The sequence below is a fragment of the Capricornis sumatraensis genome, chromosome 8 (assembly GCF_032405125.1).
Source record: "Capricornis sumatraensis isolate serow.1 chromosome 8, serow.2, whole genome shotgun sequence".
In the NCBI taxonomy this organism is placed as follows: Eukaryota; Metazoa; Chordata; class Mammalia; order Artiodactyla; family Bovidae; genus Capricornis; species Capricornis sumatraensis.
Window position 1 is genome coordinate 93,475,627 of NC_091076.1, and position 13,145 is coordinate 93,488,771.

The 13,145-nt window shown below is 49.7% G+C and overlaps 1 protein-coding gene and 1 non-coding gene across 2 annotated transcripts; one reads left to right on the forward strand and one right to left on the reverse strand.

The window, feature by feature from the left end:
• Positions 1-1,778: 1,778 nt before the first annotated feature.
• LOC138084934 (U2 spliceosomal RNA) lies at positions 1,779-1,969 on the reverse strand. The gene has a single exon (XR_011145329.1). It is a non-coding gene; the product is annotated as a U2 spliceosomal RNA (small nuclear RNA).
• Positions 1,970-9,662: 7,693 nt separating this feature from the next.
• On the forward strand, positions 9,663-11,565 carry ARL4D (ARF like GTPase 4D). The gene is made up of 2 exons (XM_068977898.1): positions 9,663-9,727; positions 10,297-11,565. Exon 2 carries the CDS (start codon positions 10,392-10,394, stop codon positions 10,992-10,994), a length of 603 nt encoding a protein of 200 aa, XP_068833999.1. The 5' UTR covers positions 9,663-9,727; positions 10,297-10,391; the 3' UTR covers positions 10,995-11,565.
• The last annotated feature ends 1,580 nt before the right edge of the window (positions 11,566-13,145 follow it).

Consider the following 13,145-nt stretch of genomic DNA (forward strand, 5'->3'; position numbering starts at 1 on the left):
AGAGGCTCTTTCTCTTCCCTTTCTGCCAAGAAAGATACAGTGGTATCATCTGAAGATCTGAGGTTATTGATATTTCTCCCGGCAATCTTGGTTCCAGCTTGTAACTCATCCAGCCCGGCATTTCACATGATGTGCTCTGTAAAAGCCAAATAAACACGGTGACAAGAAACAGCCTGTCATACTCCTTTCTCAATTTTGAACCAGTCAGTTGTACCACAGAATGTTCTAACTGTTGCTTCTTGACCCGCATACAGGTTTCTTAGGAAACAGGTAAGATGGTCGGTATCCCCATCTCTTTGAGAGTTTTCCACAGTTTGTTATGATCCACACAGTCAAAGGCTTTAGCCGACTCAATGAAACAGAGGTAGAGGTTTCTCTGGATTTCCCTTTCTCTAGGATCCAGCAAAAGTTTGCAATTTGATCTCTGGTTCCTCTGCCTTTTCGAAAGCCAGCTTGACACACGAGGAAGTTCTTGGTTCATGGACTCTGGAACCCTAGCTTGGAAGATTTTGAGTATAACCTTACTAGCACAAGATGAGTGCAATTGTCCCGTGGTACCTGGGCAGGATTCCCACAGCGGCTGCTTTCCCCACCACACTATCCGGTGTACTTAGATCAGTGCCCAGCACCTAGATCTTGGTCAAATGCCCGAATCAATGGAAAAGGACGAAAGGAGACAATATAGGGAATTCGTTCTGGCTTATACATGATTTGAACTTTGTGCTGACCTGAACAGCCTGCCTTGTGTATCCAAAAGAGAAGACACAGTGGTCTTACTGTTGGCACTCTTCTCTTTGGAATGCTAAGGAATAATACCATCTCCTTCAGTGGCACTGATCTCTCCTTATCAGTCAGTTACCTGTATAAATGAAATCCCAGTACAACTGACACTGAGTTTAAAGCCCATCATTTTAACCTAGACTCCAGGTGGATCTCAGTGACTCAGCAGGAACTGCTTGAAATCAGGAAACATGAACACTTGAGTAATGTTGGAGACAACCAGAGATGGAAGACAGGAAAGTCAAGCTAGTGTTCTGGTTTTGTTTTGAGGATGCCACAGGAAAGTCAGGCTAGTGTTCTGGTTTTGTTTTGAGGATGCCACAGGAAAGTCAGGCTAGTGTTCTGGTTTTGTTTTGAGGATGCTGTACGGAGGAACTGGGAGGGAATATCAAGTGGGAGCTTGGAAGCACCCCGTTCCAAGACTGCAGGGCAGAAGGTGCTGTCTTTGGGAGAATGTGGCTCAGATGGTCAAGAATCAGCCTGCAGTGCAGTAGAGCTGGGTTTGATCCACTCCAATATTCTGAGTCGGACACAACTATGGGCGGGGAGAAAGCACCCCTTCCAAGACTGCAGAGCTGAAGGGACTGTCTTTAAGAGAACTCAAGGCTCAAGTGAACCACATAAAGCTGCACTTACCAGGCAGAGAAATGGAGAAACTCTTAAGGGATTGCACAGGATTCTAAATTAAAAGTAAACAAACACAAAACAACAACAAAAAACCAATAGAATGTTTAGCAAAATAAAGTGAGTTTTAAACTCATAGTTTCCCTCATCCAACTTAGTTATTTCTCCCATGAATGCCAGGATTCTTACAAACTATAAGAAACACCTGAGAAAAAGAAAATTTTTTACCTTAACTGAGGCTAGTTACAATAATACAGGGGTTTCTACCATACATTGACAGGAATCTGCCATGGATAAAAATAAACCTTCTAAAGTTATTCACTTCTTAAGAAAAATATACTAGTTTCTGCTTTTAAGTACCAAAGTTATCCCCGAAGGGGTGCACCGTTCCTGGAAGTACTGCAATACCAGGTCGATGCGTGGAGTGGACGGAGCAAGCTCCTATTCCAACTCCGTGTTCCAAAAATCCATTTAATATATTGTCCTCGGATAGAGGACGTATCAGATATTAAACTGATAAGAACAGATACTACACTTGATCTTAGCCAAAAGGCCGAGAAGCGATACCGTGACAAACCCCGTCGCTCTCACCGTCCTGCTGTCGTGCATATTGCACTCAGGGTGACTCGGGTCCCGCTCACTCCAGGTTTCCCTTCCTTTGCCTCGTTGACTGTGCTCTGGCGGCACTGCACCAGACGCTCGAGCAGAAGCTGGATTCTCCACATTGTAAACGAGAAATTCCGCATCTGCCCTGGCTTTGTGGATCGCGGGCGGAAGCGCCGTCTCAAATCTGCATGCCCCGCCCTCTGTCGCCAAGAAGGCGTGGCTCCGGCGGGACCGCAGCGCCCTGGGGACGGCCTCGGGGCGGCGGCAGGGGAGCTCGTCCTTGGTGCTAGTGCAAGTGTTGAGGAGACCCGACCGGAGGGGGTGCGGGGTGGCCGGCGAGAGGGACCCGTGCGACGAGCTGTTGGCCGAGAGCTTTTCTGAAGACAAGGTCGCAAGACTGACTCGCTAGAAACGCCCGGACTGCTGTGTGTTACAGAGGCCTCCGCCTGCGGAGAGAGGGGCTCCGTAGGGTCGGGCGTGTGGAGGGGTCTTCCCGGCCAGGCGGAAGGCGGATGGCCCACAGTGGGGAAGGGAGGGGGCGTGTGGATGCAGAGGGCGGGCCGGGCCGCGGGAGGGGTTCACTCCAACTCCAGCGCTCTCGTCCTTCGGTGCTTCTACGAACCAAACAGATCCGCTCCCTCCGCCTAGGCCCTCGTTTCCCTGCCCGTCCTCCTCAGCTGCAGGCTTCGCTGGTGGCTCAGATTGTCAAGAATCCGCCTGTAAGACAGGAATCATGGATTCGATTCCTCGGTCGGAAAGATCCCCTAGAGGAGGAAATGGAAACCGATGACGGAATTCTTGCCTAGGAAATCCCATGGACAAAGAGGAGCCTGGCGGGTCACAGGGTCCCAAGGAGTCGCACGCTACTTAGCGACAAAACAACAGGAAACACGTTGATCTGAACTCTCACTGCCACTAGTCACATGCAGCCAGGGAGCGCTGGGCAGGTGGTTCCGCCCGATTCAGAGGTACTGAAAGTGGAAAACACACATTTCAAAGACTTAGTATTAAAAACTGTAACATATCTCTGTAATGTTGATTAGTTACATATTGAAATGATATTTTAGATATTTGTTTTGTGTTTGGGGGGGTGGGGGGGGAGGTGTGCCTCAGGATTTACAAGAACTCTGAGAGATGGAACCCCTGCCTTGTCTTTGAAAGCATGGAGTGCTAACCACTGACCACCAGAGAATTTCTGAGATATCTTGAGTTAAAGAACGTATTAAAGTTAATTTCACTTACTTCTCTTTATTTAATTATTTTTACACGCGTAAGAGTATTTAAATTTACCTGCGGGAGGGAACTGCCTGGTGGTCCAGTGGTTAGGCCTCAGCGCCTTCATGCAGGAGTCTGGGTTCCATCCTTGGTTGGAGAACTGGGATCCTAAAGGCCACAAAGTGGCCAAAGTAAAAAAAAAAAAAGTTATGTGTGTGACTCACTTATTTCTTGAAAGCACGGTTATAGCCGGACGTGCTGAGAGGCTAAGCATCTTGACTAATATGAAAAGAAGTAAGGATTTGCATTCAAGCATCCTGCTAACCACTGGGGCCTCAGGTTTTTTTAAACTGGGGGTCCTGATATTTTAACTGTGGGTGATAAGAATGCCTCTCTGACAAGCATACTTGCGAATCTATCCATAGAAATGCAAGCACATGGGAAAGTCTCAATGAGAACACCCTAGGGAAAGTCATTTCTTGCCTGTAAAATAGAAATGACTCCATTTGAAGTCTTGCAAACTATCTAGACCTACTCACCCTGAGCCTTCCTGTTTCATATCCCCCTCTCCCTGGTCTTGTATTTCTGTTGGCTGCCAAGTGTCTTTGACACCCTTGATGCTCACATGGAATAGATATACATGTAGCTTTGGACTCGGACACATAAAATGTAGGTATATTGACAAATATACAGCCATTAGTGCTGTATTGTCTTTCACCTTGATGGGAAACCTTTTGTTTGCTGGTCTATTCTCAGCACCTATGGTAGTGCTCTGAATATACTTGATTTTTGATAAATATGTGTTGAATGACTGGATGAGGGTCCAATGAGACAATGTATAATACGCTTAGCCTGGGTCTGACAAATTCTTCAAATTTCTGAATCAGAAATTCTGGAAGGAGGCGCCAGCTCTTTGCGTATCAAGTCCTCTAGATGATTCTGACAAACTCCCCAATATAAGCATGCACCCATTTGTGTGGGCCAGACAACATGGGTGACTTGACAAATCTATGAAATCAAGAAGCTGAATCAGGGACTTCCTGGTGGTCCAGTGGTTAAGTATCTGCCTCCCAATGTAGGGGACATGAGTTTGATCCCTGGTGTGGAGCTAAGATTCCCCCATACTTCGGGGCAACTAAGTCTGAGTGCTCTGGAGTCTGTGCATCACAGCTAAGATCGGATACAGCCAGATAAGTAAATACATTTTTAAAAGTGAAAGTGAAGTCGCTCAGTCGTGTCCAATTCTTTGCGACACCATGGATGGTAGCCTACCAGGCTCCGCAATCCATGGGATTTTCCAGGCAAGAATACTGGAGTGGGCAGCTGAATCAAACATATAAGGTCTCTGGAGATTAGCCCCTTTGTTAAAGCTCTGAAGAGTCCCTCAGCTCGGATAGCTGGCCAACAGCGAGTTCCCTGCACAGTGTGAGCCTGGCTCTCTCCCCTTAACTCACCTCTCTGTCTCTCTCTGGTGGGCTTGTTCCTCCCCCCTCACAGCTGTTGGCTGTTGCTCCCATGGCACTGTCACCCTCTTGGGGCTCTGGCTGCTGTTTCTGGCTGATCACCCAAAGCCCCTCTTGATGCCAGTGTCTCCCCAAGTGCCAGTTTCCTGTGCAGATGGATGCTGCAATCTGTCCCCAAGTGGATCTGTCTCCTAAGACATCACAACCTGCTGCCACTGCCTCTTCCCAACCTTCTCCGCCCTCTAGCCTCCTCCCGCCTCTGCCCTATTGGCTATTAGGCCCTCAGTAAAAGCATAAGAAATGTCACTGAATTCAGATTTCCTGCTCAGAAAATGTTCATTTACATCTGATCTTACCTCCACAAAAACAACTTGAAAAGCGTGGCTTTTCCATTCTCTCTGTACATTCAAGCTGTAGTGAAGGTATTGTCTGAAAGGAAGACTCCAGGGAAATTCCCTTGTGGTTAGTTTAGTGGTTAAGACTCCAAGCTTTCACTGCCAAGGGCAAGGGTTCAATACCTGGTAGTGGATCTAAGATCCCACGAGCTGGGTGGCATGGCCAGAAAAAGAAACAAACAAAAAGACCCCAGAAGGAAGGAAAGGAACCTGTCCAGCTTCGCTCTACCCACTTTGCTTCAGGTTTAGGCAGTGACAGACTCATGCACCAGGGGGCAGCATCTGCTCCTTTTCTGCCCTGGCCTGGGCTCTGGGACTTGGTTTTGGATGAGCTGCCTTTGAATGGGCCCCTGGTAGGAGAAAAGGGTCTTCAAAGGCCCCTTCCTCTCAGTTTTTCTTTTTTCTTTTCACACTCATTGTAAGTAGTAGGTTGTGTTTTCCCCATTTTATTCTTGTTTTTTTGGCCATGGACTCTCTTTTCTCCAGCCAGGGATGTAACCGTGCTCTGTGCAGTGGAAAACACAGTTGTAACCAATGGACACCCAGGGAATTCCCTCTGTTTTATTCTTGAGGAAGAAAAGCTGGGATTTGAAATACGGGTCTTTGTGATTTCCAGTATGAACCCACTCCTGGGCCACCACTCCCCTCCCATCCCTCCTCCTGCAGACTCCTCTCCTCCCTTCAATTGTGCACTCAGACAGGTCCTCAGTTGGGATGCAGTGGAGACAAGGATGCCCTCAGCTGCTTCCTAGGTGAGTCTCACCCATCCTGTACCCTCCCCTACTCCAAAGCCTGAGCCATCCTGTGGAAAGGGACCTGGAATCTCTAAGCCCCTCATTACATGCTGAGGAAACCAAGGCTCCTAGCGGAAAGTGGTTTTCTAAGTCAGCCTACTTGTCAGGACAGGAGTCATGATGACTCTCAGCCCAGGGTTCAGCCCACCAGGCCTTGAGGGGGCCTATCCCTCCAGTGTCATCCCTCACATGGCCTGTTTTTCTCCTCTAAGAAATCCCTCTTCCCCAAGGCCTGAGGGTTCAGTATTACCCAGACCTTGCCTGGAAGTACACGGTTTTTAGGTATCCCTCCTGACCTCCAAGGTGTCAGGGACCCCAGACCAGGAAACTCCCAGCTAAGGCTGGGTGCTTGGTTCCCACACTCAAGGCACCCCTTGAGTATATTTAGTTCATCTATCATATAGTCATGAATTATGGAGGATTTCCTCATTGCCTGTTGTGTGGCAGGCACAGTGCTGGGCACTGCGGAGCTGTGGCTGTGAAGAACCTGCTTCTGGGCTCAGCGCTTAGTCTGGTGGGGAGACAGCTCTGAGGAAGAACCTTCACTCAGCAGCTAGAATCTAATCAAGTCAGGGAGCCAATGGGAGGAAGCAGGTAGGTCCCAGCTAGTCTGTCCTTCTGTCTGGAATGCTTCCTTGCCTCTTGTCCACTCAATCTTGCCTCTGATGTCACCATTGGAGAGGCCTTCATGAGCACCCCGCTCCTCCATGTAAAGTAGCTCTCCCCCCAGTCACTCTCCAGCACATTTCCCTGTTTTTTTTTCCTCGAAGGCTTATATCACTATCTGAAATGACCCTCTTTAGTCATTATCTGTCTCTCCCTACTCCTCATTGTAATGTCCACTCTATGAGAGCATGTCCTTATCCATTTCACTGAAGCCTTCAGACTGGCAGGCACTCCATCCATGAATGCTCAAAGTAAGAATGTTCTTGAGCATTGTGAATCCTCCAATGTACTAGGACCTGGGCTGTGATCTTGTGGAGAGAAAGGGCTGAAGAACTGAGGGTGCCAGTATCAAAAATGGTGACTAATGGAGGAAGGCTCCCTGGGCCCCAGGTTGTGGAAATGGGAGCTGGAGTTCCCATTTAAAAGAGACTGGACTGGTATAGGCCCACAGACTGGTGTTGCCCTGACAAACTGAGCCCCTTCCTTCACCCCCACCTTGCCTCACCTCCTCCTTCCCATTTGTTCATCAACACCTTTCTGGGCAAAGGCAACGGATGAAGGGTGGGGTGAGATTTCCAGTTTCAACTCCCTTATCAGATAATCAAGTTATAATTTCCCTCTTGTGTGTGAGGCCCAGGAGATGTAGGAGAAATGTCAAAGAAGTGTCAAAGATTGTGGAAGAAACACAAAACAATGTGTCTGTTTTCAGTTTCCATGTTCTCTCTTTCTCTTTGTATTTTTGGTTTCACAGCCATTTTATCCAAGCCAAGTTTGGCCAGTTTTTAGCTGAGCGACCTTAGACAAGTTACTTCACCTTTCTGTGGTTTGCTGTCCTCTTTTTAGAGTAACTCTACTTACGACATGGTATGAGTCGTATATTTAAAAAGGAGTACTGGGGATTCCCTGGTTGTCCAGTGGTTAGGACTCTGCACTTCCGCTGCTGAGAGTGAGGGTTCTATCCTTCCCTGGTCATAGAATTAAGTTCTGGCAAGCTTCGAGGCCAAAAATAAAAATGTTTTTAAAAAGAAAGAAAAGAATAAAAGGAAAAGTATGCCAAGTTCCTTGACCACAGCTTAGCATACAGTGGCTACTTAAATAGGCCAGTTGTTCCCAACCTCCTGGTCTGCGCTGTCTTCCCCTCTGCTAACTCTGTTACTTTCCTGTTCCTTAGCTCCTGCTGTATCCTGCCAGCCCCCAACATGGGGGGAGGTGTAAAAGCCAATCACTTAAGGTCTTGATCTCTTAAGGGATTTGGGGAGGCTCCCTGCATCGTTAAGGAAAACCAGGTGGCTGGTTTGTAGCAGGAAGGGGAAGAGGAGGTGGCAAGGCAGGCTGGTGCTAAACAGATGGGAGCTAGTGGGTAGGAAGGGCTAAGCCCTCCTCTCTGGCAATGGCTTCCCTCTCCTTTTCTTTTTATTTCTTCTTCTTTTTTGATATTTATGTATTTTGCTTCATCAGCTTTTAGTTGTGGCATACAAACTCCAAGTCACAAGATGTGGGATCTAGTTCCCTGACCAGGGATCAAACCGGGGCACCCTGTATTGGGAGGGCAGAGTCTTAGCCACTGGACCACCAGGGAAGTCCCCATCTTCCTCTTTTCTCTAATCACCCTTACAGACAGTTTTCTAAAAAGGTAATATTGTGATGCATAATAAATGCAGGAATCCAGCTTCCTTGTAAAAATGGAAATAGTATAGTTAAAATTTGCTTCTCCTTTGATCCCCTTCTCCACGTTCAGTTTTACCTTTCTCCCTGCAGGTAATCACTGTTAGCCTCTGGTCACACTGTCCCTTTGTGACATCTCCTCTTCAGTGCTGCCCAGATTAAATCAGGCTATAGTGACTGGGGAGATGCCACGCAGTGCTGTCCACCTCCCAATCAGTCCTATGCAGTACTCATTAATTTCTGGAAACCTTTCCAGGAGCTTCTGGTTGACACTTTCCCTCCTCTGAAGTCTTACACATGCTTATCTCATGATTTACAAAGTCCCAGTGTTCCCTGTCAGTGACCAGTCTTGTCTCCCTCACTGGAGTATAAGCCCTCTGAAGCCAGGCATTTGTGGTCTGCACATCCGCTGTGTCTTCGTAGTTTCTTTGGCTCATGCAGTGCAAACAGTATGAATGAAGTCAGCAAACACCCTGCGAAGTGAAGAATTTTGCCTTTATCACTTTGAGCAAGGTAGGGTCTGCTATGGCAGGCACTCTGACCAGAAACTGGGGGAATTCTGCTAATAATCTCCCTGACTGGAGAGACTGAATAGGTAAGTGGTGAGGGGCTGAGGCACTGGATTCAAATATATCCTTGCTCAGCCATTTACTAGCTATGTGTGATGTTAGACAGGGACTTTCCAGGTGGCCCAGTGGTAAAGAATCTGCTTGCCAATGCACAAGACTCAAAAGACAAGGGTTCCATCCCTGGGTTGAGAAGACCTCCTGGAGAAGGAAATGGCAACCCACTTCAGTATTCTTGTCTGGAAAATTCTATAGACAGAGAAGCCTGGCAGGCCACAGTCCATGGGGTGGCAAACAGTTGGACTTGACTGAGCACGCACGACATTAGACAAGTTATTGAGCCCTTCAGAGCTTTCTTCACCTGTGTAGCGAGACCACACCAGTCCCTACCTCCTGGGCTGTTATGAGGATCAATAGGGGTAATAGGTTTAGGCTGTTTTATGGGATTCCAGGTTCACACAGGTTAAAACATTGAATTAGGAAAAATAATGGAGGAAGACTTGTCAACATCTCTCGAGTAGACCCTGGCAGAGGAAGCGCACACGTGGACTGAATCTCTCTGCCTGTGTGAGGGGCATGTGGGGGTATTGAGAGTATTATGCTCTTCACCTCTCCTCCCTAGCCAAACGCTGCCACGCCCCTTCCACCTTCCATCCCAGGTTAATCCCGAGTTTAATTCCAAATACAGGCAATGGTAGAAAAGATCAAATAAAACGGTCACCAATTGATCAGAGTTGCATCACTGTGGGGACCGGGTTGCAATCCGCGGATCTCCACGCTCCGCCCCGCCTCGCTGCCGCAGGGCCGCTGATTGGCCCATGCCACGTGACGTCACATGGGGGTTTTAAGGCCGAGTGCCACTGTCAGCTCTGCAGTGCCCGCGCGCTGGAGACCGGCGTGGATACTAGCGGGGCTGGCCCGGAGGGGAGAGGGGAGAGCGCGGCTGACGGGAGGTAAAGGCGCTGCTCAGGCCGAGCCGAGGCAGTCTGGGTACGGGGCGGTGGAGCTGAAGACGGCGATCGGAGGAAGGCGGGCAGCGGAGTGTCGCGGGGCACTGGGGAGGGGATCTCAGTGTAAAGAGGGGCGTGTCAACCGTGGGGTTGTGGAAGGCGAGTGGGAGTGGGCCTTTCTCTCCGATTTCAGCACCCGTGCCCTGATTCTTAATTTCGGGTCACTGCCCCCAGATGCAGGTTCCCCCGAGGATTCTCTCCTGGGGAGCTGGGGTCGCGGTGCCTGCTGCCACACCACAAGCGCGGAAGCTGACTGTCCCCCTATCCAGGCCTCTCTCTCCAACCTCAGTGTCCTAGGGGTTTCTCTCAGTCTCATCGCCCCTGTCATGGCCCCCAGGCGACGGGGGAGAGCCTCTGTTATACCTGCAGCTACTTAAAAAAAAAAAAAAAAAACGAAAACAAATTTTTAAAAGGCGGGCTGCTGATTTCGGACGTGATCAAGAAGTTGCAAATTTCATGTTTGTTATTAAACATGATCCTCCTCTTTTCTCCCATGACCTTTCCCTGTTCAGATAACCCAGCTGTGATCCCCAAAGCCTGCAATTTCAAGGTCTCCTCCCTGCCTCTTCTGTGAGCCCCAAGACCTGCATCTTAGCTAGAGTTCAACATGGGGAACCACTTGACTGAGATGGCGCCCACCACCTCCTTCTTGCCCCACTTCCAGGCCCTGCATGTTGTGGTCATTGGGCTGGACTCAGCTGGAAAGACCTCCCTTCTTTACCGCCTCAAGTTCAAAGAGTTTGTCCAGAGCATCCCCACCAAAGGCTTCAACACAGAGAAGATCCGGGTGCCCCTGGGGGGGTCCCGTGGCATCACCTTCCAAGTGTGGGACGTTGGGGGGCAGGAGAAGCTTCGACCGCTCTGGCGCTCCTACACACGCCGGACAGATGGCCTGGTGTTTGTGGTGGATGCTGCTGAGGCTGAGCGGTTGGAGGAGGCCAAGGTGGAGCTCCACCGAATCAGCCGGGCCTCGGACAACCAGGGTGTGCCTGTGCTGGTCCTGGCCAACAAGCAGGATCAGCCTGGGGCACTGAGCGCCGCCGAGGTGGAGAAGAGGCTGGCAGTCCGGGAGCTGGCTACTGCCACACTCACCCACGTGCAGGGCTGCAGTGCTGTGGATGGGCTGGGCCTGCAGCCAGGCCTGGAGCGCCTGTATGAGATGATCCTCAAGAGAAAGAAGGCTGCCCGGGCAGGCAAGAAGCGACGGTGACCTGAGGCTGCCCCTCCTCACCAGTAGGGGTCTGTACACTTGGACAGCCAGGCGGAGCCTGTGGCCCCTCACTCAGTCCCAGGGTTCAGGACCTGTCCACCTCAATGGAGGACCAAGAAGCACACAGGGGTCCTGTTTGGGGGCAGCATGGGGGGCGGGCGACGGGAGATGGGATGTGTTCTCACATCTCTCCCTCATCCTCACTTCTGGGGAAGTGGAGGCTGCAGGACTGTGGAGGCTTAAATGTAAACTGACTCTACCTCGACCCTGTTTCCTGTTTTTCTTCTCTGGCTTTTTGATTGGATGTGTTTAGGGACGAAGGAAAGTTGCTTGGAGAATGCATTTGGAATAAATGAGAACTAGCTCTTGGCTCCCCCCCACCCCAACTAAGGGATGTCCCTAGGTTGCTTTTCTAGGGGGTGCCAGTCATAATTGTCTATATTTTTGTGTTTGTATGAAAGTGCCAAGAATCCCTCCATCCCCCCTTTGTAGACTTACAACTGTTTTTATAAGCCATGTATGTCCTCTGTATAATTATTAACTATTTTTTAGCATTTGCCTATAAGTTATTAAAGACTGATGATGCTGTAGCTCTAACCTTGGTTTGGCATTTTCCTTTCCTTACCTTGCCTCAGGGATAGTCCAAGATTTCCAGATGGGCAGGCAGGGGTGGGGAGGAGGGACTTATCTTGAAGCTGAATTTGCAAAGCAAGCCCTTTTCTAAAAAATTAGATTGTGTGTTCATGGGGCAGCTGCTGGGGATTACAGACAGTTTAAGTAACTCCATGTTATTGCCTGATCTATGGATAGAAGAGCCTGGTGTGCCACAGTCCATGGCGTTGCAAAGAGTCAGATACAACACACACACATCACATTGCTTGATCTCTGCTGGTTTTTTTGGGGTCCCTTCTTTCTCCCTTTCTTCCCTCATCCTCTGGCTCTTACTTACTCTTGATACTAACTGGTCCTTGCGGCCATTAAAAAAAAAATTATCATTTTTGGCTGTGCCGGGTTTTTGTTGCTGTGTGGGGGCTTTCTCTAGTTACAGTGAGTGGGGGCTACTCTTCATTGAAGTGCACAGGCTTCTCTTTGCTGTGGCTTCTCTTGTTGTGGAGCATAGGCTCTAGGGTGCGTGGGCTCAGTGCATGGGCTTAGTTGCCCCAAGGCATGTGGAATCTTCCCAGACCAGCTATTGAACCTGTGTCTCCTATATTGGCAGGTGGGTTCTTTCCCACTGGACCATCAGGGAAGTCCCCTTGCAGATTTAACTTCAAGTTTTGCAGGTGTGAGCTGCTCCTACGTTCTTGCCCTTGGGGCCACCTCTTAGGTCTGTATAGGTAAGTCCTCAAAAGGGCCTCTGTCCCACCCCCAGCACTCAAGTGGTTAGTCTGATTTCCTCCCCCAACCCAGCACACACCTTGGGGGATATGGTGAGAATGGAAAGTAATTTCCTCCTGGCCTGAAGCCAGCTCCATGTGCTCAATCCTGCTGACTGCAGCTCACTGGCAGCAATGGCAGTGACTGGTGCTGGGGAGGCCTGGGCTGGCTTGAGCCAGCCTGGCACCTGTGACTAAGCCCTGAGTCGTCCAGCTCTGGGAATGGTAGCTATTCCCACGAGAGGGAAAGTCTAGTAGCTGTTTGAGCCAGGTGGGAGTGAGGACTGTTGGATATTGGTGTAGGCCACCAATGTTAGCAATGATGGAAAGCATAAAATGCTGATGTCGTGACCGCCTGCCCAGACTCTTAGGGCCACCCCTTCCTCACCAGCAAGAGGGCCAGCTGTGTCTGAGGACAATTAGATCCTCCTAATCTGAGTGGGAGTCATAAGTAAAAACCAAACACCATCAATTCTTTCCAATCCCCCAGTCCTGCTCCCACCCTTTGTGCAAACAAGGGCTCCCAAGGGCCAGTTCAGAGTCCTGGCTCCAGAATCAGATGAAAGGACCTGGGGACGGACGGGAGGTGCTGGCAACCCCATCCTGAGGAGCCTTCCTAAGGAACTCCTTTCTTCCGAGCCAGTTGGCAGAAGCGGAATTTCGCTGAATTGGGGCCAGTTCAGATTTGCTACACTTGTGCACTGTCCCTCCCCCAGCCCTCAAGGTGCCTGGCAGGATGGGGGTGGGTGTGCATCCATCCGGAAGGGTGCCCAAG